This window comes from Alternaria alternata (genome assembly GCF_001642055.1).
Source record: "Alternaria alternata strain SRC1lrK2f unplaced genomic scaffold CC77scaffold_16, whole genome shotgun sequence".
Taxonomy (NCBI): Eukaryota; Fungi; Ascomycota; class Dothideomycetes; order Pleosporales; family Pleosporaceae; genus Alternaria; species Alternaria alternata.
In genome coordinates this window covers 365,943-389,287 of record NW_017306205.1, presented here as the reverse complement: position 1 = coordinate 389,287, position 23,345 = coordinate 365,943, and the positions used below count along the sequence as shown (strand labels likewise).

Below are 23,345 nucleotides of genomic sequence, written 5' to 3'. Positions count from 1 at the left end.
TTCCTTCTCCTCTACCTAGGTAGTCTCATTACCACCTCTTTGAATCTGGAACGATCCAAATGAAACTCTTGTCTCCCCCAAACTGCACATAGATATTGCTTAACTTCAATCTTTTGGAGCAACCCTGTGACGCTCATAAACTTGTTGTCAAGTAGTAGCACTCGTCGAAACATGGAGCTTCACGCGTTCAAGTGCAGCGAACCTCCAAAACATCCAAAACCTACACATAACACGACCTCAGCCCTCAAAAACGCGCAAAATTAAGATCGCAAGAGTTGAAGACGTATGTACAGTGGTTTGTTGGCTTCTATAGGATTTACGGGTCGTTCCGGCTTTTGCGGCTTCTGCGCATTTTGCGGGTTTTGACCTAGGCACGATATAAACCACGAGAATAGAAGCACTCGAAGTAGAACCACTATCATTTACGATTCCATTTATCTCAAAAACACGCAATCACATCATCTTTCTCTCCCAGCAAGCTCAACTCTCGACCTGTTCTTCTGGCGGCATGGCCCCATCAAGCGAAGTGATAAAGATGCTCGTAGGCCAAGCATTTGGTAGGACTTGGGTTCCGGAAACCAATCTGAAGGGGAAAACAATCGTTGTGACAGGTGCGAATACCGGCCTTGGTCTGGAATGTGCGAAGCACTTGTACGTGGGTTCCCGCATCAAAAAACCATTGTAACTGACTTCAAGGTCTGCAGAGCTCGCAAAAACGCAGCTACCATCATTCTCGCTTGCCGCGACACGAAGAAAGGCCAAGCTGCCGTAGAAACAATCTATCGAGATACCTCTTGCACAGGCCACACCAATATCGAAGTCTGGGAACTAGACCTTGCCAGTTACCAATCTGTACTAGCTTTTGGTGAGCGAGTTCGCACTCAACTCCCCCGTCTCGATGCGTTCATAGCGAATGCTGGCATGGAATTGCAAGAGTTCAGGAAGGCAGAAGATCTCGAGATACACTTGACCGTCAACGTTGTATCAACCTTCCTCGGCGCCATTGCCGTCCTTCCCAAGCTCCAGGAAACAGCCAAGACGCATGATGTGCAGACTTCATTGACATTCTGTGGCTCAATGTATCATATCTTTGGCCCGGATGATGAATTTGACGCTGGCGTACCGGATGACAAAGACATGTTCGAAGAGCTCAGCGACCCTGTGAGGACGGACATCATCTGGCGCTATGCCTTGAGCAAGCTAATGGACCACCTTTGCTTCCATGAACTCATCAAAACGCTCTCGGAAAGTGCGACAGACTATTCCCAGGTGGTAGTGAACCTCATCAACCCAGGGTGGTGTGGCACTGAGCTGTCGCGCGCCAAACCACATCCCTTTGGAGAGCGAGTAGCTTTTGCGTTGATGGGCTGGACTGCTGAGAAAGGGAGTCGCGCCTATGTCCATGCAATAGTGGCGGGCAAGGAAAGTCATGGAAAGTACCTATCGGAGTGTCAAGTCAAGCAAGAGTCGCAGTTTGTACGGAGTGAAAGAGGTCGACACATTCAAGAGAAGGTATGGAAAGACTTGGTGAGCAGATTTGGCAAGATTTCTCCCGAGATTATGAGCTTCATTTGCTAGTATGGGTTTATATTTTATGAGCGTGTATCGCAGCGGAGACATGTAATTAAGGTGGCGAGAAGTTGATGTCTCGGACGAAGTTATCCCACGCCAGCCACGGTATCTCGTTTCCGTCTTCGTTATCGTTGTATTGAGGTCTGACATGATCTTCCAGACCTAAGAAAGGCACATTCAAATCATCTTCGTTCATACCCCAGTTTGAGAGATCAAACAAGTCATTGTTGGAGGTAGAAGAGCAGGTCTGCTCTGTCACAATCGGTACAGTAAAAACCGTCTCTGTTCCGATCGCGAGATTCTTGTTCCCAGCAGTATCTGGAGTCTGTCTCAATCTCTGTACCCGTCGCATTAGCTTCGCGATGGGCTTCCACAGCAGTCCAGACTCTGAATCCGCTACTAGTCGCGCATAATGCCGGAAACTTTGTTTTGCGATAATGTATGATCGGTCAGATGACGGTTCTTGAGGTCGTACCATCAGTTCCGCAAGCAAGACCGCAAGTGCATGCCATTGCACCCAGTTCTTCCAAGCCCAAGGCTGGAGCTCGACCGGAATAGGCTGGAGGTGCTGCTCGAGGACCTCGGTCGCGGATTTCATGATATCGAAGTCATCCCACGGAGGGACAATATTGTGTGGTTGTCTATAGGGTGGTCTTCGAGCCAGGAGTTGCATACTGACGATAATCTTTTGAGCTGACATTCTTCGGAGCATCTCCAGCGGGCTATCATAGCTATGAATATTGGTTCTTTCGCTCAGGATAGACGTCTTAAATTCGTTTAGCAGCTCGACCTTCTTAGTCCACTGTTCCCATCCATTTTGGACGCCATCTGAGATCTCGTACAATCTCCGTTGACATATCATTGCTTCATAGATCATGGCAGTATGCGACATGTCGGTAGGATACTGCAGGGAGGGTTGAATTGCCTTGTCTGTTGGGTGCATATCATCATCGTTGATGTTTAGTGGAGGTGCTCGGAAGGAGGTAGAAGGCAGGATAGGGATCGTACCGCGATCTAAGGCCGAATGGGTATCAAGGATCCCGATCGCAAAGAATAAGCGCTGACGTAATTGGAGATCGAATGGCGAAAAGTCTTTTGGGTCTTCCTCTCCAAGTCTCAACAGTGTAGCAGCACGCACGGCAACCGCAACAAGCGTCCATGTGTAGGCGCCGCTACAGCATGTTCTTAATCCTACCTAAGCCCTCTCATCAGCGTTCACGTATGTATCAGAAGCAGAACTTCGCGGAGATTGACGCACAAGATACACTACGAAAGTTTGTAGTGTAAAGACGTCTGGGCTTTGTAGTAGGTTCGATCGGACAAGCAATTCCTCTACAGCAGAGCGATAGTGTTGAAGCATATCTGATCTTACGCCCAAGCCCATCTCTTTTGCTTCAATATCGGTGATAGTACATAGTGACATGAAATATATAGCGAACTCCAACATACGCGCGGAGAAAGGAGGCGAGACATCCTGAGGCTGCGTATGACTTGCTCTGATGACTGATAACACCGTTGGCCAGTGAGTCATCTTATATACACTGTCTACTCGATAATGGTATAGATGAAGCAGTGTTTCTCGTACGTCCGGCGGGGGATCATCATAGGGATTGGCATAGCTCTTTGACCATTGAGGAAATAGTATCGCGTTTGTCGAGCATGTGTCTCCGGCAGCCTTGGCTGTGAGCTCAACGTCATGTGTATTTGCTTCATCTTCAGCGTCATCCTCTAATGCCTCTCGCAACCCGTGAACTTCGCTGGAGAGGGCACTCCAGAAATCCGGCGCTACGAAGTCAGCGATCTTCTCACTAGTTACACCCACAAGCCCATCGTTTCTCAAATTGCCAGTAACTGGAGCTTGATCTGATGTGGTACCCTGAATTGCTGTTTGCTTGGACTGCTGCTCCAGGAGGATCTCTATTCGTGCGACGCGTGCCGCAAGGTCCCTATTCGAAGCCGATCCCTTTGCCGTCTTGCCACGGGGTAGACGCGCCCGTTGCACAGCATGGCAACTGAGGCCTGAGTTCCGGCAAGCTGAACATGGAGCGCCTTTGTCGCATTTGATCTTTCGTGACTTGCACTGCTGACACGCTAGACGCGGAGGTGGGTTCATGCTCTCGCCCTGACGCTGGACGAATCGGTATAGACAACACGCGCGAATGCACACTAACGACTAGTTGAGTCAGTATTTTTCACGAACTCATCATCGGGTGTGAGTATGTTACGTGTGTTAATGTTGAAGAGTCAAGTGTGCTGGAGCGGACGTTACTTCCCATACCGTTATCGCCAGTTCCACAGGGGTCACAGAGGTGCGCCAGCCATCGCGCCTTGCCGTATTCGGCATAGAGCAAACATGGGATCTCGAACACACCTTCTCCATTTCCATTATAGCTGGAGCCCTTCACTTTACGGATTGCATTCGTCCAAGACGCTCGGAGACTACACGGATAGACGAGTCCAAATACTGAGCTTGCTGCCTGTCTTGCATCTCATATAACGCTAGCCATCCGGGCTACCCCATAGTACGCCTTCGCCTTCCGCCCTGGCCCACCCGTGGATGGGCCTCAAGCGCGCCGACTGCTAATCCGCTCCAAAATCGAGTACGATGGTAATCTCCCCTGAATATCCCGGCTTAGAAGTCAAAGTCTGTGTTGTTGGTCAGCAGTTGCATGAGTACGACGACGAAGATGCTACACTAAAGACAATCACCAAGTACATAGAAGCACGCTCAGACTGCAAGTTCGTGGTCACTGCTATCTTCCGGCCGCCGTTTTCGACTCGCTACCATGTCAGAGCGCAACTTTCGATTGACGGAGTCTCCGTAGCTAAAACATTTTGCGAACGAGAGAAGCTCCTCCAAAAACAAATCGAGATGAGTGGCCATCGGTCGCAACGAAATGGAGAATGGGTCAAACAAGACTTCTGCTTCGCCAAACTGAACATTGGCAAGTACCAGAAATGGTATGTTTCCGCTCGCTAACAGGATGCGCAGTCGAGGAGGCGCATGGGCCTGTCCCTAGTGCTGCTGTTTTGAAGCAGACTCTCAGTACTAAAGGACGTATCACCATAGCCTTTCAATTCATCGAAAGCTACCAAGATTTGGGACTAGATCCCCGACCACCCAGCAACAGACGCCATGAACTTGAAGCGCTGAAGGAAATCCCGGAGAAAGCACTCAAGGGTGACGCATTATCACATCAAGCAGTGTAAGTAAACGATGGGTGAAGCGCTACATAGGCAAAGGGCTAAATTTCCAAAGTTTGTCAGCGCCTCGAACATGCCATGCAGGATCCTTCTCATTTCCCGGGAGACACTATAAGTTCGTAGACCAGGAGCCTTTCGCGACTTTCCACTTCAAATATCGGTCACTTGGTGAGTCCTAATCACGTTCACACCACGGCACTTACTAACATCAATAACCTTTGAGCGAGCCTCAAAACACTTCGAATTCTCAAAATCACCGAGCCCACTTCTGTTCCTCTGGAAGACAGGCCCGAGGAGGACCTTACCCCAGCGGAGCTGAGAGAGCTACTGCGTCGCGTGCGACAAGTATGTATGCGCTGCAACTTGCTGACACCAGTACTAAAACACGAATAGCGAGAAGGAGAGAGCGAATCTATCAAGCAGGAAGTTAGTACTACTGCTAGAGTCAAGCGCGAAAGGACCATTGACGACAAGGATGATGTAATCTATGTTGAGACGCGACAAAGCAAACGTCCACGTATGGATCAGACCGTCATCATGATAGACTGAGAGCGAAACCTGTACCCGTCTTCACAATGGTGAGACCGAGGAAAGCATCGAAATATTAAAAGACGGCCCTATTCTGAACTTGCCACGAGGTGGAAGGATGTTGTTGCATTGTTGGCACGAGAATACGCGGGCTCTGGCATGATTGATGGACGCTGCCGTATACTGCCAAGGCAGTCCACATTGAGTTACTCTAATATTCGTATGTATGTACATGTGGTCGATCATACTAAAACATGTCTTTCGCGACAAAGAGGTCATGGTTGTGAGGCCTAGAGATCGAAAGTGTCGCCGAAGCGTGGACGACGATGTCACGCAGCTGGATCGAGGACATGCATCAACAATACGGGAGCTTGTGCTGGGCGATTGTATCCTCGACAGTTGTTGTACTTAGAGTTAAAGCTCGGAAAATAATCGACGGATTCCATCGACACAGTCGGGGGTAGGAGAGCGCACGATCCGGATAGATTTGTGTTTGACGAATGTCATTTTAGAACGTGGCGAACCTTCGCCCACTCACCTCAATTCGAGTAGCCCCGCTTTAGCCTTTGCTTCGCGCTTGCTGTAAGTGTACATTGACCTCTCACCTTCCCTCTCGCCTTCACTGTCACCTCTCTGCTTGCCCCACTTGATGCCACATCTGTGCTCGGTCAGATATCCTGCTACCTTTGCAACCTCTCACTGCCGAAGCGTTTTACCACGCCGAGAGTGAGCAGCCCACAGTATCACTATGGCGATTCATAGCGACTATCCCGGTTTGACGGTACAGATCATATGTGGTGGCAAGCCTATTGAGGAACACGTGAATGAAGAAGACGAGGAGCGGGATGAGCCTAAGACTACGACACGATACGTCGAGTGCCAATCAAATACGGAGTTCGCAATTAAGACTACCTTCAGGCCACCCTTTGCTCCGCTGGATTTGGCAATACACGTTCATCTAGATGGGATCAAAGTGAACGGACTGATAGTACACAAGCACCAGATGCTAAATGAAACCTACGTTAAGTCAGCGACCAAGTGGAAAGAAGGCCAGAAATGGCGGGCGTCTAAATTTGTCTTCTCAGACCTCAACGTGGGTAAGTAACTCTTAGTTAAAGTTACTAAACGCCATAACACGATGCTGACACATCTCCAGTACAAGAAGATAGTGAGACATTAGCGGAAAAAAATATGGATGCACTGAGTCAAGTGGGCACAATCTCTGTTGTGATTACCCCAATTCTGAGCATGCTGAAAGAACGAAGACCAAAAGGCCGGAAGCGAGAACTGAAAGAGTTTGGAATGATCTCCGAAGAAACTGTTAAAGGTGATGTGCGTTCCCATGTAATAGGGTACGTTCATATCCAAGATTTCATTCAACGAAATGCTAAAGAGACGTGAGGCTTGCACCAGCTCTAGCCATAAAAGCGCCCAATAAGTACAGTACTAAAGAAGCTAAAGAGCCTTTGGTAACGTTTCGATTCAAATATCGTTCGATCGGTAAGTCATCACATTTCACTAGCTAGATTTGAGACTCACATCGCAGCAGCCGCACTCAAATCTCTCGGCATCGTTTCTCGCTCACTAAGCCCCTCTCAAGATACACAACCGGAGTCAATCACGAAGGGAAATACAACCAAATTATCTCCAGATTGTTGCCACCGCGATACTTCATCTATCGTCACTTCCCAGGCAGAGACTGCCAGTATCACGCCAGGTCTACTCCAACAAAGCCCCACTCCCATCAATCAACGCATGCAGTCCGGTCTTACGAAGAAAGACATACTGGTCTTGATCAAGCATTATCGCGGCAGTAGTGCTGGTCTAGAGGGTCTTCCAGAGAAGGATCTCGCCATCTTGCTCAGCTCTTACCGGGTAAGTGCTAAAAGAGGCAATTTTACACTGATACTAATACAACCTAGGGTGATAAGCCAAATGAAACCCCCATAAATCAAGAACCTGTCCTCTCTGAAAGCAGAGCACGCATCAAGCGTGAGCTTGTTGGGGACAGCGTTGCCCGTGGAAAAGGAAAGAAGCGCAAGGTGGAAATCATAGTTTTGGATGACTGAGCCATATGGATGTCCAACGGAGAAGCCTCCGCTAGGATGTAATCCTTACACTTATGCGAAGATAGAACATTTCGAGAGTTTGATGTCTCATGGTATCCAGTCGCTGAATAAGAGTTGCCTTTGGGTTTGAAGTCGGGAAAAAATACGGACAAATGTCGAAAAGCAGTCAAGGGGAGATTGTAGTAAGCTTCCTCCAAACGGAACATGAAGCGTCCTGTAAGAATGCAAATCACCACAAACGACATGTATCTATTCCTAAGTTGATCTGGTCTTCATGTTACCTTTTCCAACTCTGCAATCTACCAACGGGCAGCCGTCGCAGTAGGAGTAGCATATGTTTCGCTCCAACTCGCGGTGTACTTTGAGCTCCCCACGATCGTCTGACTCTTGACATCGGCAAACGTCGCGCTCGTAACCACGCTATCAGTTCCGATCCATGTGCTCCATGCAGTCGCCGTTGTAACGCCCGTCACGGGTCCGACAGAAACTGCAGTGGTCTCAGGCCAAGCACCAGACCATACAGTAGGTCCAGGGATGACGTAGTCGGTAACGCAGGGAGTGGTGGAGGTTTTTGGCTTCTTCGTCTCAGTAGAGCAGTATACCTGTACCTATTAGCGAACAAACTCAACGTCAGAGCTTGGATAGACGGGGCCTCACGTTGTGTACGACACCAGGATCCTCGTAAGAGTACGCTCCTGGAAAGCTTACACCCTCGGGTAACTCAACCTCGCCATCGCCTTCGACCAGTATCTGAACGCAGTCGGGATAGAACTGTGCGCCTCTCTTTGGGTTTTGCACGTAGCTCACGTCACCCTCATGTAATCCGACCATCTCAGCGCGGATGATATAATGGCCGGCCTTCAGACCTTCAGGCACCCGGACATTCATATGACCAAAGTGCTTCGCAATGTCGCTTGTAGTACTCCACTTGCCAGCTTGTGGAAAGGGATTGCTTTCGTATTTTCCGGAGTGCCAAAGCTTGACGAAGGAGTTCTCTGTAGGTGGATCAGGCGAGATATAAATTAGTGAAGGACCGTGATGTGAGTTGGCGATCACATCGTCGGTGTCGTTGCGTATCTCGTGGTGCCAGTCGAACGTAAGGTTATCTCCAGGCTGAACTTTGATAGTGTCGTGGGCTTGAATATCACCCATGACGTTGCATCGCATGTCAATGGAGTCGAGATCCTTGACAGGCGAATTGTTGTAGCCGCCCTTGCCATTCTGGCCATTGTACGCAGGAATTCGGACGCCCTTGAACGTGCCTTGATCTACACCGTTGACGAAGACACCCTGAAGGAATTAGTAATGCGACCTGATAAGCTTAGTTCGGAATGAACATACCCAAATGAGAGTATGAGCACACGCCTGACCTGTAAGGAGCGAGAGGAGAAGAGCAGAAATGCGAGCCATGATGCCTGATTCTAGCAATGACTAGACCTAAAAAGCACAGAACACGATGTGTGAAGAATACTACGGACATGGCGAATACATATATATCCAAGTGTCCGATGCTTCATACAGCACGTCGGCAGGTGATGAGGCTAGTGTATTGCAATGCAATATACCCGATCGGCCCCAGATTGTTAATCTATCATGACTTCGGGAACGTCCAAACACAGCTGCAGATCTGGAGGTTCCAGCGGGAACATCGGACGTGTCTCCGACAGTGTGTTAGTGAAACCATGGACCGCATTCGATGGTCGGGGTTGACAGATGTGTTGTTATATGGACTACACGAAGCCCAATTACTTCACTACCGTCGGCCGCTTCTAGCAGACTCAATATGGGGACGTTCTCCTATGTAACAAATTGCTTGAACGCGAACGCGATGGCATGAATGCTTGCTGCTGCCAAACGGTATAGCCTGATCGCAAAGGACCGTTGTCACCAGGTAACAGTACTTGGACATGTCTCGGTGCGGACTGGGTGCCAGTAAGCATGCTATCCAGAGAAGAGACGAGTTCTCATCTCAATTGCGATGTGATCGATCACCTCAAGGCTACAGTCGACAGAAATGTATTGTTACTTTCAGCGACTGTGGTTATCCATGGGTTATGTAGATGTTGATAAACACATCGAGTAGATGATACGCACTACAGAACAATCGCCTGGAGCCTCTCCCCTAACGAAAGACTCATTGTACTCTTTCAACGCAACGTTGCACATTGATGGATGTGACCTCTGCTGATTCCCAACCTATCAGTATACTCAGAATGAGTTTTCCAGATCGGGCGCCCAGCCATGGGTCTAAATCTCTTCTACGCGCAGCGCGAAAACAGGTTCATTCATTGAAGAAATGGGAACCTGCCGTTAAGTAGTGTTTGGTTGCTGGCGGTGATGAAGAGAAGAAGAGGGAGAGCGAGGAAAATCGCGGTTTTGAGGCTGGCGCAGAGCGGAGCTTCGGTGGCGCTAAACCCGATCGAGAGCGCTAGGGCAAGAACATCTGGCCGCATCGCCAACTGTGGTATCCACGCATGTTCAAGAGTGTGAGCTCTTAAGACGTTGCAATATCGTGCACTTGTTGCCTTGAGGGAGGGACAGTTGACACATTTCGATTCATTGCTGTATACAATTACAGCTCCACGCCCGCGACTGCCACATTTCACACCGCCCCGCCAAATCAATCTCCCATCGTGGGCGCCCTCGGTCCCTCCACCACCAACTCTCTACAGCCCTCCACCACCACCCCAATACCTTCTCGAGTAGCGCGAAAAGCTGCAGCCGCCCAGTATGGCCGACTTTGAGACGCTCAAGGATCAGTGGAGCGATATCGAGGACAGGGATGGCGTCCGTCTCAGTTGGAACACGTTCCCCAGCTCGCGCATGGTACGATAGAGAGCCGGTTGTCACCATGGACTCGAGATACTGATTCGGCACACAGGAAGCTTCTCGTCTCGTCGTCCCCATCGGTGCCCTTTACACACCTCTGAAAGAGAAGACGGATACTCCGCTACTCCAGTATGCGCCTGTCGCGTGCAGAGCGCCATGCAAGGCCGTCCTCAACCCCTACTGGTATGCCCTGAGCAGTCTCTGATAGCTGTGCTCGAGCTGACAGTCACGCAGCCAAATTGACATGCGCGCACGTATCTGGATATGCCCCTTCTGTTTGAACCGCAACAATCTTCCCCCGCACTACAAGGACATCTCAGAGCAACAGATACCGCCCGAGCTGCACGCTGGCAGCACCACGATCGAATACCGACTCCCTCAGCCCGTATTGACCCCGCCCATCTTCATTTTCGTTGTAGACACATGCCAGGAGGAGGACAGCTTGAAGGCGCTCAAGGACTCAATCATCATGAGCTTGAGCCTGCTCCCCGCATACGCCCTCGTCGGTCTCATCACATATGGTACAATGGTAGGTATAGGAAGATGATACTGGATGTTCTGTACTGACAGTTGTAGACCCAAGTACACGAGCTGGGCTATACCGAATGCGCCAAGTCGTATGTTTTCCGCGGAAGCAAGGACTATTCCTCCAAGCAAGTCCACGAGATGCTCGGACTTACTCAGATGGCTCCCCGACCTGGTGTCCCCCAGCAGCCTGGCCGACCACCTGTGCCACCCCAGGGTGGTGCTGGCACGCGCTTCATCCTACCCGTGTCGCAATGCGAATTACAATTGACCAACGCTCTCGAGTCGATTCAACGGGATCCTTGGCCTGTCGCGAACGACAAGCGCCCTCTGAGGTGCACCGGTGTGGCACTTAGCGTTGCTGCTGGACTCTTGGAGACAAACTTCTTAAACACTGGCGCCCGTATCATGCTGTTCAGTGGTGGCCCAGCCACCGAGGGCCCTGGTATGGTCGTTGGACCCGAGCTGCGCGAGCCCATCCGATCGCACCACGACATCGATCGCGACAACATCAAATACTACAAGAAGGCGCTGAAGTTTTACGAGGGACTTGCGAAGCGCGTTTCCCACAACGGCCACATTGTAGACATTTTCGCTGGATGTCTGGACCAGGTTGGTCTGCTTGAAATGAGGGGCCTTGCGAACACCACCGGTGGACATATGATTCTGACCGACAGCTTCACGTCGTCCATGTACAAGCAATCCTTTGCGCGAGTGTTCAACAAGGATGCCGATGACAATCTCCTCATGGGCTTTGGCGCCAATTTTGAGGTGTTGACAACAAAGGAGTTGAAGATCACTGGTCTTATTGGACACGCTGTGTCGCTGAACAAGAAGTCTGTCTCCGTTGGTGAGACTGAGTGTGGTATCGGAAACACATGCGCATGGAAGATGTGCGGTATCGATCCTGAGTCCTCTTACGGTATCTACTTCGAGATTGCTAGTCAAGGCGGACCAAACCAGATGCAGGCTGGACAGCAGCAGGCTCTGATTCAGTTCCTCACATACTACCAGCACTCCGCTGGCCAGTACCATCTGAGAGTGACCACTGTCGCCCGCCCTCTGAGTGGTCCTTCCGGTGACCCTGCCATCGCTCAGTCCTTCGACCAAGAAGCTGCTGCCGTCCTCATGTCGAGGATAGCAGTCTTCAAGGCTGAGGTTGACGATGGTCCAGATGTCCTTCGATGGGTTGACCGCATGCTTATCCGATTATGCGCTCGCTTCGCTGAGTACAGGAAAGACGACCCGTCGTCATTCAGGTAAGCATACCTGTATTCCGAGAAGTGGAGTCCTTACTTCTCCTCTTCTGTGTCCATCTGCTTCAATATCGAATACTAACTATTGAACCAGGCTCGAGAAGAACTTCACACTATACCCGCAATTCATGTTCCATCTCCGTCGGTCACAATTCTTGCAAGTCTTCAACAACTCGCCTGACGAGACCGCTTTCTACCGTCATGTCTTGAACCACGAGGACGTTAGCAACTCCCTGATCATGATTCAGCCAACACTAGACAGCTACGGCTTCGATCACGAAGGCGGCCAGCCCGTGCTGCTCGACTCCAGTTCGATCCAGTCTGAGACTGTCTTGCTGCTTGACACCTTCTTCCACATTCTCATTTTCCACGGCGAAACAATGGCCGAGTGGCGGAAAGCTGGCTACCAAGAGCAAGAGGGTTACGAGAACTTCCGAGAGCTTCTGGAGGCACCGAAGGAGGATGCCAAGGAGCTCATCCAGGACCGATTCCCATTGCCTCGATTCATCGTCTGTGACGCCGGCGGTTCGCAGGCGCGTTTCTTGCTCAGCAAGCTCAATCCCTCGACAACGCACACAACTGGCAGCTACGGAGGCGTTGCGCAAACAGCTCAGACCATTTTCACCGACGATGTCAGTCTGCAGACCTTCATGGACCATCTGATGAAGCTCGCCGTTTCAGGCACAGGCTAGATACGTACTGCCTTGTGAAAGCAATTGTCATCAATCGCGTAGCGGCGGGGCAAAAGAGGAATTGTATGTGTGGTCTTTGTGTTACATCATTAGCGAGAAATGAAATCCTTGAATGTCCAAATACCTTCCATCTCGACTTGTAACTATGATATGCAAATTTGCTCAAAATAGTAGTTCCTGAACATCAAGCTTAATTTCGAGTATAATATATTATCATAGCCCTTGCTCGTCTTTCACAAGATATCCCTGTTCGCGTCTACAGCTTACTAAGATCAAAGTCCTTGGCTTCACTACCACTGACATGCTCTTCTGCGAGCATCTTTCCTGTACCCGGAATCTGAAACGGCTCTGCAGGCTGTACAAAAGCAATGAACCTACAAGGCTCAGTCTCAGACGTGTTGTGCCATTTATGCATAGTACCGCGCTGGATAATATGATCCTAACTCAATCTGTCAGCACTGCGTTCGCAACAGCAAAATTCCACGTTCTTCAACTATCTGCAAAGAAAACGCGAGCATGAAGACACAGAGAAGCAAACGAAACGTACCCCGGGGTTCAAATTCACCATCTCTCCTGTGGCAGTCTCCAATTTTACCTTTCCATGCGTGCAGACTACGTAGTCGATGGATACAGTTTGGTGCATCTGACTGGCTTGTCCGGGGCCGAGTTCGCAGACAATGAGGTGGGAACCCGATCCATTGGATACGATAGAGCGGCCGGTGTAACTGACGTCTCCTTCTTTGGATGTGTATGCCTCGATATCCTTGTCGCCCTCAAGAGTGGCTGGGGTGGAAGACGTGGCATCTAGTTATAAAGCCTTGCATCAACAGCTGGTCTTGTATTTGCTATGGTGGGAAACAAGACGAAGCGTTGAGACTCACATGATCGAGCTGTTCCACCGACACCTGGGTAGCCGTAGAATTGTAGCGCTGGGCTTGAGTGGATAGTGCTTTTGCCCTGCTCGTTGTGCGTGATGATGTAGCGTTTGGCTGGAGGTAGTGATGTGATGGACTCGTACATCTCCGATGAAGCAAGGCGTGCGTCGTTTTCCGCCATTATTGAGAGGTGGTTTCGAAAACAGATGGAAGAAGCTGGATGCGATGAGGGGTAAGTAGCGAGAATTCCTTGACGAGGTATCTGATGTTAGCAATGCAGAAGTGATGGTGATGTTCGTGTCATATGTACTTTTCTCTTATAGAGTAACGCTTCCAGTACCTACTCAGAAGCGACTACAGCTAGCCGTAGACTTTCTGTCTGCAGGGCGAGATCTGATGTAAGCGCGGGATATTGTTGCGCTCCTTCTGCATGAGGCTTAGATGTGGACCAAAGATAAGGCTGAAGTACCCACCTGTGGAATACACGTCAATCATGTGGATAGCTATTGAAAATTGCAAGAAATGTGCCTTTTGTAGACCAGACATGGTTGGTAGATTGTTGCATTGGTATGGACACACTAAAACCATGTTTTGTCTACTTGAACGCCCGGCTCATCGAAAAAGCTGAAGAATAGTAATCGTAAGCAGCCACAACCATTAAACATATACAATGAAGTTGAACTATTCATTGCTCATCTGACGTCAGCGCTATTAGGCTTTGGCCTTTTTGGCCGCCTTCTTTGGCTTGGCAGCGGCCTTCTTCTCCTCAACTTCCTCAGCAATAGGCTCAACAACGACCTTCTCCTTCTTGGCCCGCTTGCTCTTAGGTGTTGCTTCCGGAACAGTCTCCTCCGTAACGGCGGCAGCCTCGAGTGCGACATCTGACTTGCGCTTGCTGGTCCTCTTAGGCTTCTTGTCTGCAATAGGTGCAGTGGGTTCAGCAACCTCCTCAGTTGCGGCCTGAGCGGGTTCAACAGCCTTCGCTTTTGGGCCCTTCTTACCCTTCTTTGCGGGTGCAGGGGAGACAGCCTCGACAGCCTCTGTGACCTCGACAACCTCTGTGGGCTGAGGCTCTACTTGAGCCTTCGCACCCTTCTTGCCTTTTTTGCCCTTTGGTGTGGTAGTCTCCTCAGTAGCTGCCTCGGTAAGAAGCTGCTTGGGCTTCGCAGGCTCGAGAGTAGTGATGCTAGTGTGCTTGGGAACACTGTCGATAGTCTTAAGCGCCGGTGCTTCGAACTCGTAGTCGAAGGTCTCTTTGAGCTGTTTAGCCTTGCTTGTCCTCCTCTTGTTCTCGTTTTCGATGCGCTTTCCCCATTGCTCTCGCCCGACGCCACGCTCCATCTCGAGACCGGCCTTTTTGTTGCGGGGGTCGACCTTGAATCGCTCGTTGGCACCTTTGAAGAGATCTGGGTGTACCTGCTCATTGGGGATGAGATGAACTTTGAGAATGTGGCCGAACAGCAAGTAGTTGTTCATGGTTCGCGCGACGATGTCGGCGACTTCTTGTGATTGGAACTCGACGAAGGCAAAGTGCTTGGAGGCGCCAGTCTTCTTGTTGCGCGACAGACGTAACCGGTTGACTTTGCCAAACTGTGAGAAGTACTGCTTCATCTGAGGTTCGAAGAAACCACGAGGCACGCGACTAGACGAAGTATTAGCAAACCATAGTGTACAATGAAGTGGTACACATACCCAACGTAGAGAACACCAGGCTCGTTGGACTTGGGAGCAGCCTCTGCCTGCTTGATCGCTTTCCGCTGTTTTGCGCTAAGTTTGGGAACCTTTGCGGCCTCGTCAAAGTTTTCGTCTTCGTCAGCATCATCCGAATCGGAATCGCTGAAGCCAGCGAGTAGAGCTGCGGTCTGGTCGTCTTCGGCTGCGTCGTCTGCGTCGTCTTCTACTGCTGTGACCTCGGTAACCTCTACCTCGGGTTCAGTCGCTTCTTGCTTCTTTCCACCCTTGGTCTTCTTTGGCTTTGCGACAGTGGTGGTCTCCTCGACTACAACAGCGACATCCTCGACAGGTGCGGCATCCGCTGCCTTTCCCTTCTTAGAGGCCTTAGCCTTGGGCTTGGGAGCCTCTGCTACGACAGTCTCCTCTGCGACTACGGTCTTGCCCTTCTTTGCTTGCTTCTTGGGCTTCTCTTGTACTTCGGCGACCTCGACTACCTCGGCGACAGGCTCGGCCATCTTAACATCGACATCAGCAGCGGCCTTGCTCTTCTTGCCCTTCTTTGGCTGGACAGGCTCGGCAACGGCGACGGGCGCAGCCTCTTCTTCAATGTCCATAAAGTCGGCAGCTTGTTTACGCGCAGATTTCCTGGTTGGCTTGGCTTCAACGGGCGCGACATCGTCCGACTTTCTGGGCTTCTTCGCCTTTGGCGCCGCCTCTGATGCGACTGAGATGGGTTAGCAAGCATATCCAGGATTTATTCTCGTCGCAATTGCTCACCCTTGCGCTTCTTTCCCTTGGTGTCGTCGGCAGCCATGTTAAATTCCTGTAATTGCGTGAGGTTTGTGTGGTCGCGAATGTTGTTACGCGCAAAAGTTCGGAGGAGAGCTCAGGCGCGGGAACTTTTTTCGAGGGCAGTCGCGCTAGCGGACACTTGCCAAGATAGTCCCCCAGCCTTCACCATCCACCTGCCATTTTATACACTCGCGCTACGTCAAAAGATATCAACTATACCAACACTCACTAAACACTGTGTTGTCAGTTTCTCGGGCTGACTGTTTGGCTTGCTCTACTCGCCACCAAATTACTCTAGGTCCGACCAACATGGCGCCCGTCGTAGATATGAGCGACAAGAACGCGTGGGATGATTCTCTACTGATCGATTCCTGGGATAGCGCGGTTAATGAGTATAAAGTAAGTCTCCATGAACCACCATTTCGTGATCTTTGGAGGATATCGACTAAACAGAATAGAAATATCACAGCATCCACCAATCGGGTAAGAAGCTCGAAGACGTCCTAACTGAGGAGGAGCTAAAGGAACTACGGGCGTAAGTAGCTTCTAACGCTGTACGTGATGATGCTGACGTTTGTAGGGACTATGGAGACTTGATGGATGGAGCGGAGACGGCATCGGCAGCAGCAGAGACTAACGGCGTCGCGGATCATGAAGATGTCGATACGCCAATGTCAGAAACCAATAGCGTTGCTCAGGCAGACCAAAGCGGTCCGTCGCCGCAGCAGGTACGTGGACATGCGAAACAGTCGAGTACCGAACCCTGTCTTACAAGAACCAGGAACCAGATCTCTCCGGAGAGCAAGAACCGCAGATCCAATCGCCAAGGGCTGAGGCTCCTCCGGTGCCACATGCTGCCGGAAGTCTTGCAGGTGCCATGCCGCAGGCCATTCTTGGAACAGGTAAGTCTTGATTTTGACAGCCGTTGCTTCCGGACGATGTGGGGAGCTTGACAGTTGATGACATGCTGACTGTGTACAGTGCAGGATGAGAATATGAAGAACATTATGATGTCGTGGTATTATGCCGGTTACTATACTGGCCTGCATGCTGGACAACAGCAGGCTCTCAAGGAGCCCCCATCAACACAGTAGCAGATCCACAGAATGACGACTCTTGAAAGCATTTTACGTCAAACTGTGGCTGCCCAGCGCGTTTGGAAGGCACAGTAGACACTTCGAGGCTTGAATGTCATTATTTTAAACCAATGGGGTGAGAAACCTCATGGTCCAGCCCTTGTACGCGACTGACCACCTATACAGGTTGTGCCTCAAAACTTCGGGAACACAGGCTGCGAGATGAAAGCTCTGCAGTTCCTTCATGCGGCTGGCGAGTTCCCAGCCCCATCGCTCAGGCATCTTGAATAGTTGTGTCCCTGCACTTATAGCCTTGGTGGTTCATAGATTACCGAATCGGGCGGAAGCGAGACAGATCTGCGACACCACCGCGACAGTCTCGAACCCACCTCCAACGGTTCGAGCATCAAACACCCCCGCCGTTGCGCCCAGCCAAGTGCGCATCACCAAAATCTCGCCATTCTTGCAGGCGATCAACGTTTCTCCCAGTGCCATGCCGAGAGCAGGGGGCTGGTGTTTCGCCATGTGCGCGACCGGCCTGCAAGCTCTTCAGTGTCAACAATTTCATGCGTGGATTTAAGGAATAGAATATCCCCAGGCATAAACTTTCTCCTCATCTCATCGCTCTTGCCTCATAATACCAGTGCTCCACTCTCTTTCTCTTACTTCATCAGCTTCTTATTGTCCGAGCCGGCCCTCGTAGTGCCCTTTCAATCCTTCAACCTTCTATCGTACATTCTAGTGCTTGCAGCGCAGGCTTACGTTCACTTTTACGACACTTTACACGATACGCAATCTAGTCATAATGAAGTACTTCACAGCACTACCCTTGGCAGCCGCGCTTGCATCCGCCGAGATGCAGGTCATGAGCCTTGCTCCTGCCGCCGCGACTGGCGCGATGACACACACTGTAAGCGCATCCTCGAGCCCTATTATTGAGCTTCATTTAACAAATTGTAGGTCGTCGTTGGTGGAATGAAGCCTGTTGCAACCGGCATGGCGCCCGTTCTAGGATACAGCCCCGAAGCCATCAAGGCCGCTGTCGGCGACATGGTCATATTCGAGTTTATGCAGAAGAACCACACTGCCACCCAATCAACCTTTGCTGAGCCCTGCAAGAAAATGGAGGGAGGAATGGACTCTGGCTTCATGCCCAATCCCGAGGGCAAAGCCGGCGTCACATGGAACATGACTGTTGAGACAACAGACCCGCTTTGTAGGCTTTCCACGTTTATCGAGAAGGTGTAACAAAGACTAACATTATCAAGGGTTCTACTGCAAGCAACAAAACGGTATCCATTGTGGAAAGGGCATGGTATTCAGTATCAACGCTGCCGAGACTGGCGACAAGACCATGGCCGACTTCAAGGGTCTTGCCATCAAGACCAACGGTACAAGCCTCGTTGCAGGCGACCTCCAGTCTGTTGACCCCAACGCCGCTGCCGCCCCTACTACCGTCACCATTGAGGCTGGAGGTGCCGCCGCGACTGGAACCGGCAGCAGTGCTCTCGCTTCCGCCACCGTTGTTGCTGGACAGGGAACAGATGGTGCTGGTCAGACTTGCTCATGCCAGTGCCTATGCGGTATGGCTTCTTTCCCCGAGACCGCAGCCATCAACAATTTCGGTGGATTCCCCGGCATGATTGCCTAAACGCCCTCACGACGAAACTTGGAGAGACGGTAATGAGGAGGATGGATCGACTGGGTGTATGCGTCTGGTTGGTCTTGGGTGGTGGTCGAGAACAACATTCTTATGACGGATTCGGCAAAAACGCTTCTGGTTTAGCATTTGTCCGGATTCTTATACCATTTTTATCATTTGCTGGGGCGTTTCGCATTATACCGTAATCCACATGCTGCGATGATTGCCGCGCGGTGGTGCTATTTAGGACTTGATTGCAAAGATGTAAACCTTTAGTATTAGAGCTAGATCCAAGAGATCGCACTTTCAAACTCTATGTTTTCCCTCAAAAATTTTGTTGGTACTTTACTGGTGTTATTCAGCTGTGACAAAATATTCTGTGTCGCATGGGAAACTAGGCGCAATGGGTTTCTCACGGCGTTCAAAATCAGAAATCGGTGTATTCGGTATATCGAAAATCAACCCAAGCACACTCTTTCGCCTTCTAATCCAAACCCAAGAAACTCCGCTCCCATGATGACAGGCTTCTAAACAGGTTGACCTGCGACTGTGGCGTGTCAAACTGTTGTCGTTATCGCGTTGCACATCTTGTCTGACCGCTCATTTCTTAGCGCCCTCAGCAGCCTTCTTTGCCTCAGCTACACAAGGAGTCAGCATCGGATTGTTACACACAGCGCATACTCATTTCAAGTCTGTGCAGGCTTAGAATGCGACAATGGTAACTCACCGGCAGCTTGCTTAGCACGCATGATCTCCGCTACGTTCTCCTTGGTGCGTGCGAACTCGGTACCGGATTGCTGCAGCCTGTGATCAGCCAATATCCTTCAAAACCCCTATAGACAGCTTCTCTCATATGCACATACAGTGTTCTTGCCTTTCTATTCATTAAGTCAGCGGATGATTCTTTGAAGAAAACCACGGCATGTGTAGCTGCGCGTGGTAAAAACAGCGACAGAACATACCTTTCCGGCCTGCTCCTTGAGGTTCTTCTCCCGAGCCTTGTCGCGCTGGTTGCCACGAGCCATTTTATCGTCTTTTTCGAAGGTGATGCACGTAAAGTTTCCCGAATTTGTCTCTTCGGGCTGGTTGTTGCAGCGTGCGAGGTCTTGACTTGGAATACTCCTTAAGGGCGCTGAGGAAATTAGAGGTTTGGGTAGTCAGCGGCGGAAGTTCTGATAAAAATAGCGCGTTGTTTGTTTCCGCTGGCCAATCGATGGCAGGGCAAATCACGGGCTAGAACGTGTAAGGGGAAGCCGCGATTCGGGGTTTCTTCGCCACGTGCATGGACCTTCACGATCTTCCTTTTTCATCGAGATCGCTGTTTACTTTTGCTTATAGTACCCATTGTTGCACCGTTGTGGACTTGACGTCCGTTGTTCTGCATATGCTCCCTGCTGCTGTTGGCCTGGCACGAGCAACTTCTGATTCTGAAAATGAGCCACTCTGTATCATAACCCAGCACCACCAATGTTTACTCTTCCCTGTGATCACATCTCGCAAGCTCAAATATACGACAAAACTAGGCTACATTTCACGAACTAGCCTGCATCGTGCGAATCGCAATGCACATCAGGCGGCAGTGGCTACTGTTAGCACGTTCAGCGCCCCGCATAAGGCTGAAGGTTGACTTCGGCAGCGGTACTCTACAGCCCGCTATTTGCGCCAATAATTCTGAGATAAGTTGGGCCGCCAGCTGTATAAGAAGGCTGCACAGGCTTCTTTACATAGCCTCTCCTTCTATGTCTCTAGGCATCAGCCCTCTGTCATAGCACTCTTTGAATCTTTACTGAACTATGTCGTTCACAATCGTCCTATGATATTTGTCTGACGCTTGTCGTGGTAGATTAACGCAACTCGAGAGTTGCGACCGCAGTGGAGATGGCCCAGTACGTCTATCAGCCTTTGAATGAAAGCAACAGCGAAATCAGGCTGGTAACGTTGCTACCTTCATCGGATCGAGACAGCGAAGTGATCTGCGACCTCAAAATTGTTCGACTTACAAAAGAGGACGCCCCACACTACATAGCACTATCGTACACCTGGGGTTCCGCAGAATCGCCTACGAGGCTTCGAGTCTCGTCAGAAGATGATCACAGTATCGACATTACCAGAAACCTTGCAGAAGCTTTACCGTATCTTCGCGATCGTGTTTCACCCAGAACACTATGGATCGATAGCATTGCTATCAACCAAAAAGATCTAGCGGAGAGGAGCCAACAGGTCCAGCGGATGGCTGATATCTACAGTTTAGCAGCGGGAGTGATTGTTTGGCTGGGCAAAGACGACGCCAGCAGTAAGGTGGCTATGAAAACGTGCATGATCCTTGGTACCAAGGTTGAGGTTGAATTCAACGGAGAAAAGAAACTGAGAAGCCTGACTGATGAACTGGATGATGCTCATTGGGTCGACATGAGACAACCGCTTCCGTACGACTTCGCAACATGGCAGGCGATCCTAGATTTTCTGCGCCGACCGTGGTTCCATCGCCTCTGGATTTGGCAGGAAATAAGTCTAGCCAAATCGAACGCTGTCATTATGTGTGGCACCGACACGATGCTATGGAAACGACTCCGCACATTGCTAGATTGTATTGCCTATAAGCGCTGCCTAATTCCATTTGTAGGCGATGAGACTGAAGACGCAAGTGTGTTCGTGTCGAACGCGTATAATCTAGCAAGGGGTATGGAAGTTTCGCTTTTGGATCTGCTTGCATACATGCGACATGCTCAATGTCACGATCCACGAGACCGGGTATACGGTATCTTAGGATTATCATTCAAGATTGGCACGGGAACAGACCTACGACCCGATTACAGCAAGCCAATAGTGGACGTGTACATGGACCTTATGATGGCCTCGATGCAGAAGTTGAAACGTCTTGACTTGTTGTCCCTATGCAGATACGAGGAAACGAGAGGAAACTGGCCATCCTGGATACCTTATCTCATGGACTTGGAAAAGGGGCGTCGCATACCCTCGTTTGCGTCTGGGAAGTCATGCTGTGAGGTAGAACTGCTGGAAAACAGGATACTGCGGATGACCGGAATACGTCTGAGTCAAATCACCATGGTAGATGAGTTTGATGCGTCTTATGAAAACGCTGAATCTGCGATCCGACGGTGGGCGAATCGTTTAGATATGGCTTCCGATTACGTCGATGGCAAATCTCTTGCCGAAGCATTGTGTCTTGCCATCTGTGGAGGTGACCTGGCAGACTACCATGTGCCAACTCTCAAGTCACATCCAGGCCTAGCGTCATCGGTAGCAGTGCTTAAAAACACTGTGCAGCCTGAATTCAGTACGGCTGTCACGGATTGGGATAAGAAGGACTTCTTCCACCACGTGTTCACCATGTGCAGAGACCGAGCACTCTTTACAACGTCCTCTAATCACATCGGTATATGCCCTAAAGATACCCGCAAGGGTGACCAGATTTGCGTATTACTTGGATGTGATGTCCCAGTAGCCATACGTTCAGACTCGAATGGGCATTACAAGATAATCGGAGATAGCTACGTGCCCGGATTCAGCAGCAATGAAGGGTTCGTAGGACCTCTACCTAAAGGTTATAGAGAGGTGCAACACTATAACGCTCAATCAGGGATGGACTATTGGGTCTACCTGGATTTGGAGACTGGGAAGATTCAGGTCGGAGATCCAAGGCTGGGTGATGAGCTACCTTCAGGTTGGCAGCGAGTCACTGATATTGAAGGGCAATTCTGGGAAGAATACGTCCATGATGGCGCGTCGAGTACGCGGACATATCTTGATCCTAGGTTGACGAAGCCGGAGCTACTTAAGCGCGGAGTACCGCTAGAAGATATTGAGTTTTCGTAGGCGACGAATTTCAGGAATGTTGAACAAGTGAGTTCCTAGCGCTCGAGGCTGTTACGAATCCCCACAATCTGTGTTGTGAAAATACAGATGGTGTGAAGGTAGGGCCCGTGATGCGAAGCACGTGAAGGAAAGAGTCGCGACAAGCGGGGCTTATCTGTCAGACTACGCGCTAAGCGAGACCCTGATCAAAGTGATCGCGCTCTCCCGCGCTAATTATGTGCAGAACATTTCCCCTCGCTTCTACACCAACATATCCACTCGATCCACCACCATGCCTATCTCCAAGAAGGACAGAGTACGTTGAATACCAAACACTGGCTGCTGCTGATGTGATATACTGACATCTTAAAAAGATCCAGCGCGAGCACAAGAAGGCGGACAAGGCTGGCACCCGCGCGCCAGTCAAGGCAAACGGCCTGCCCGTGAAGCCGCCCAAGCCCACGTCCATCGTAGGCACTCTCGCGCTTCCTACCTGATGCTCTTGCATTGCATGGCATCATTGCGCACAGCTGACCATCCATTTAATACAGTGCCAGAACTGCCGCCGCGAGATCGTCAACACCAACAAGGCGCAGCTCGAGGCCCATGCCGCCAGCCACGACGCCACGACGTGGCCCAAGGAGAAGTGCTGGCCAAACGACTTCTGAAGGATTGTATCTTGGGCTTGGAATGGTCGGCAGGACTACAATCAGTGGAGGCACACGCGCGAATATCCTTTGATGGGGAATATCCAGCAGAGGGCAGGCAAATGACCGACTTCGCACTACGAGGAAG

General features: G+C 50.5%; 14 protein-coding genes across 14 annotated transcripts; 9 read left to right on the top strand and 5 right to left on the bottom strand.

Moving 5' to 3' along the window:
* Positions 1-508: 508 nt before the first annotated feature.
* Positions 509-1,578, top strand: CC77DRAFT_1042183 (NAD(P)-binding protein; the record flags this gene model as incomplete). Its single annotated transcript, XM_018527263.1, has 2 exons — positions 509-651; positions 705-1,578. 2 exons carry the CDS (start codon positions 509-511, stop codon positions 1,576-1,578), a joined length of 1,017 nt encoding a protein of 338 aa, XP_018383640.1.
* A 215-nt stretch (positions 1,579-1,793) lies between these two features.
* CC77DRAFT_1010816 (hypothetical protein) lies at positions 1,794-3,958 on the bottom strand (the record flags this gene model as incomplete). Its single annotated transcript, XM_018523677.1, has 5 exons — positions 1,794-1,994; positions 2,048-2,767; positions 2,831-2,964; positions 3,022-3,700; positions 3,944-3,958. 5 exons carry the CDS (start codon positions 3,956-3,958, stop codon positions 1,794-1,796), a joined length of 1,749 nt encoding a protein of 582 aa, XP_018383639.1.
* A 13-nt stretch (positions 3,959-3,971) lies between these two features.
* Positions 3,972-5,754, top strand: CC77DRAFT_1096792 (hypothetical protein). The gene is made up of 5 exons (XM_018529863.1): positions 3,972-4,517; positions 4,565-4,778; positions 4,832-4,944; positions 5,000-5,121; positions 5,170-5,754. The coding sequence occupies exons 1-5, from the start codon at positions 4,178-4,180 to the stop codon at positions 5,323-5,325; spliced, it is 945 nt and encodes a 314-aa protein (XP_018383638.1). The 5' UTR covers positions 3,972-4,177; the 3' UTR covers positions 5,326-5,754.
* Positions 5,755-6,052: 298 nt separating this feature from the next.
* Positions 6,053-7,373, top strand: CC77DRAFT_1063546 (hypothetical protein; the record flags this gene model as incomplete). The annotated part of the gene is made up of 5 exons (XM_018528636.1): positions 6,053-6,401; positions 6,461-6,656; positions 6,707-6,804; positions 6,854-7,179; positions 7,227-7,373. The coding sequence occupies 5 exons, from the start codon at positions 6,053-6,055 to the stop codon at positions 7,371-7,373; spliced, it is 1,116 nt and encodes a 371-aa protein (XP_018383637.1).
* A 299-nt stretch (positions 7,374-7,672) lies between these two features.
* Positions 7,673-8,783, bottom strand: CC77DRAFT_940430 (endoglucanase B; the record flags this gene model as incomplete). Its single annotated transcript, XM_018534728.1, has 3 exons — positions 7,673-7,975; positions 8,031-8,663; positions 8,715-8,783. 3 exons carry the CDS (start codon positions 8,781-8,783, stop codon positions 7,673-7,675), a joined length of 1,005 nt encoding a protein of 334 aa, XP_018383636.1.
* A 1,066-nt stretch (positions 8,784-9,849) lies between these two features.
* On the top strand, positions 9,850-12,897 carry CC77DRAFT_967581 (protein transport protein SEC23). Its single transcript, XM_018535755.1, has 5 exons — positions 9,850-10,199; positions 10,255-10,385; positions 10,437-10,731; positions 10,779-11,986; positions 12,078-12,897. The coding sequence occupies exons 1-5, from the start codon at positions 10,104-10,106 to the stop codon at positions 12,673-12,675; spliced, it is 2,328 nt and encodes a 775-aa protein (XP_018383635.1). The 5' UTR covers positions 9,850-10,103; the 3' UTR covers positions 12,676-12,897.
* A 34-nt stretch (positions 12,898-12,931) lies between these two features.
* On the bottom strand, positions 12,932-13,695 carry CC77DRAFT_940310 (hypothetical protein; the record flags this gene model as incomplete). The annotated part of the gene is made up of 3 exons (XM_018534723.1): positions 12,932-13,114; positions 13,223-13,479; positions 13,557-13,695. 3 exons carry the CDS (start codon positions 13,693-13,695, stop codon positions 12,932-12,934), a joined length of 579 nt encoding a protein of 192 aa, XP_018383634.1.
* A 400-nt stretch (positions 13,696-14,095) lies between these two features.
* CC77DRAFT_1022426 (hypothetical protein) lies at positions 14,096-16,116 on the bottom strand. The gene is made up of 3 exons (XM_018525461.1): positions 16,002-16,116; positions 15,243-15,948; positions 14,096-15,192 (listed from the first exon to the last, which is right to left on the bottom strand). The coding sequence occupies exons 1-3, from the start codon at positions 16,036-16,038 to the stop codon at positions 14,262-14,264; spliced, it is 1,674 nt and encodes a 557-aa protein (XP_018383633.1). The 5' UTR covers positions 16,039-16,116; the 3' UTR covers positions 14,096-14,261.
* A 209-nt stretch (positions 16,117-16,325) lies between these two features.
* On the top strand, positions 16,326-17,110 carry CC77DRAFT_940843 (hypothetical protein; the record flags this gene model as incomplete). The annotated part of the gene is made up of 5 exons (XM_018534750.1): positions 16,326-16,415; positions 16,475-16,551; positions 16,597-16,744; positions 16,798-16,918; positions 16,998-17,110. 5 exons carry the CDS (start codon positions 16,326-16,328, stop codon positions 17,108-17,110), a joined length of 549 nt encoding a protein of 182 aa, XP_018383632.1.
* Positions 17,111-17,198: 88 nt separating this feature from the next.
* CC77DRAFT_216186 (hypothetical protein) lies at positions 17,199-17,785 on the top strand. The gene is made up of 2 exons (XM_018530699.1): positions 17,199-17,228; positions 17,279-17,785. Exon 2 carries the CDS (start codon positions 17,337-17,339, stop codon positions 17,670-17,672), a length of 336 nt encoding a protein of 111 aa, XP_018383631.1. The 5' UTR covers positions 17,199-17,228; positions 17,279-17,336; the 3' UTR covers positions 17,673-17,785.
* On the top strand, positions 17,786-18,916 carry CC77DRAFT_216187 (hypothetical protein). Its single transcript, XM_018530700.1, has 3 exons — positions 17,786-18,002; positions 18,053-18,308; positions 18,361-18,916. Exons 1-3 carry the CDS (start codon positions 17,898-17,900, stop codon positions 18,741-18,743), a joined length of 744 nt encoding a protein of 247 aa, XP_018383630.1. The 5' UTR covers positions 17,786-17,897; the 3' UTR covers positions 18,744-18,916.
* Positions 18,917-19,017: 101 nt separating this feature from the next.
* Positions 19,018-19,759, bottom strand: CC77DRAFT_1096785 (four F5 protein; the record flags this gene model as incomplete). Its single annotated transcript, XM_018529862.1, has 4 exons — positions 19,018-19,372; positions 19,462-19,531; positions 19,598-19,612; positions 19,697-19,759. 4 exons carry the CDS (start codon positions 19,757-19,759, stop codon positions 19,335-19,337), a joined length of 186 nt encoding a protein of 61 aa, XP_018383629.1. The 3' UTR covers positions 19,018-19,334.
* Positions 19,760-20,486: 727 nt separating this feature from the next.
* On the top strand, positions 20,487-22,895 carry CC77DRAFT_216153 (HET-domain-containing protein). The gene has a single exon (XM_018530698.1). The coding sequence runs from the start codon at positions 20,613-20,615 to the stop codon at positions 22,569-22,571; it is 1,959 nt and encodes a 652-aa protein (XP_018383628.1). The 5' UTR covers positions 20,487-20,612; the 3' UTR covers positions 22,572-22,895.
* CC77DRAFT_1063537 (hypothetical protein) lies at positions 22,843-23,218 on the top strand (the record flags this gene model as incomplete). Its single annotated transcript, XM_018528635.1, has 3 exons — positions 22,843-22,866; positions 22,925-23,020; positions 23,102-23,218. 3 exons carry the CDS (start codon positions 22,843-22,845, stop codon positions 23,216-23,218), a joined length of 237 nt encoding a protein of 78 aa, XP_018383627.1.
* Positions 23,219-23,345: the final 127 nt, after the last annotated feature.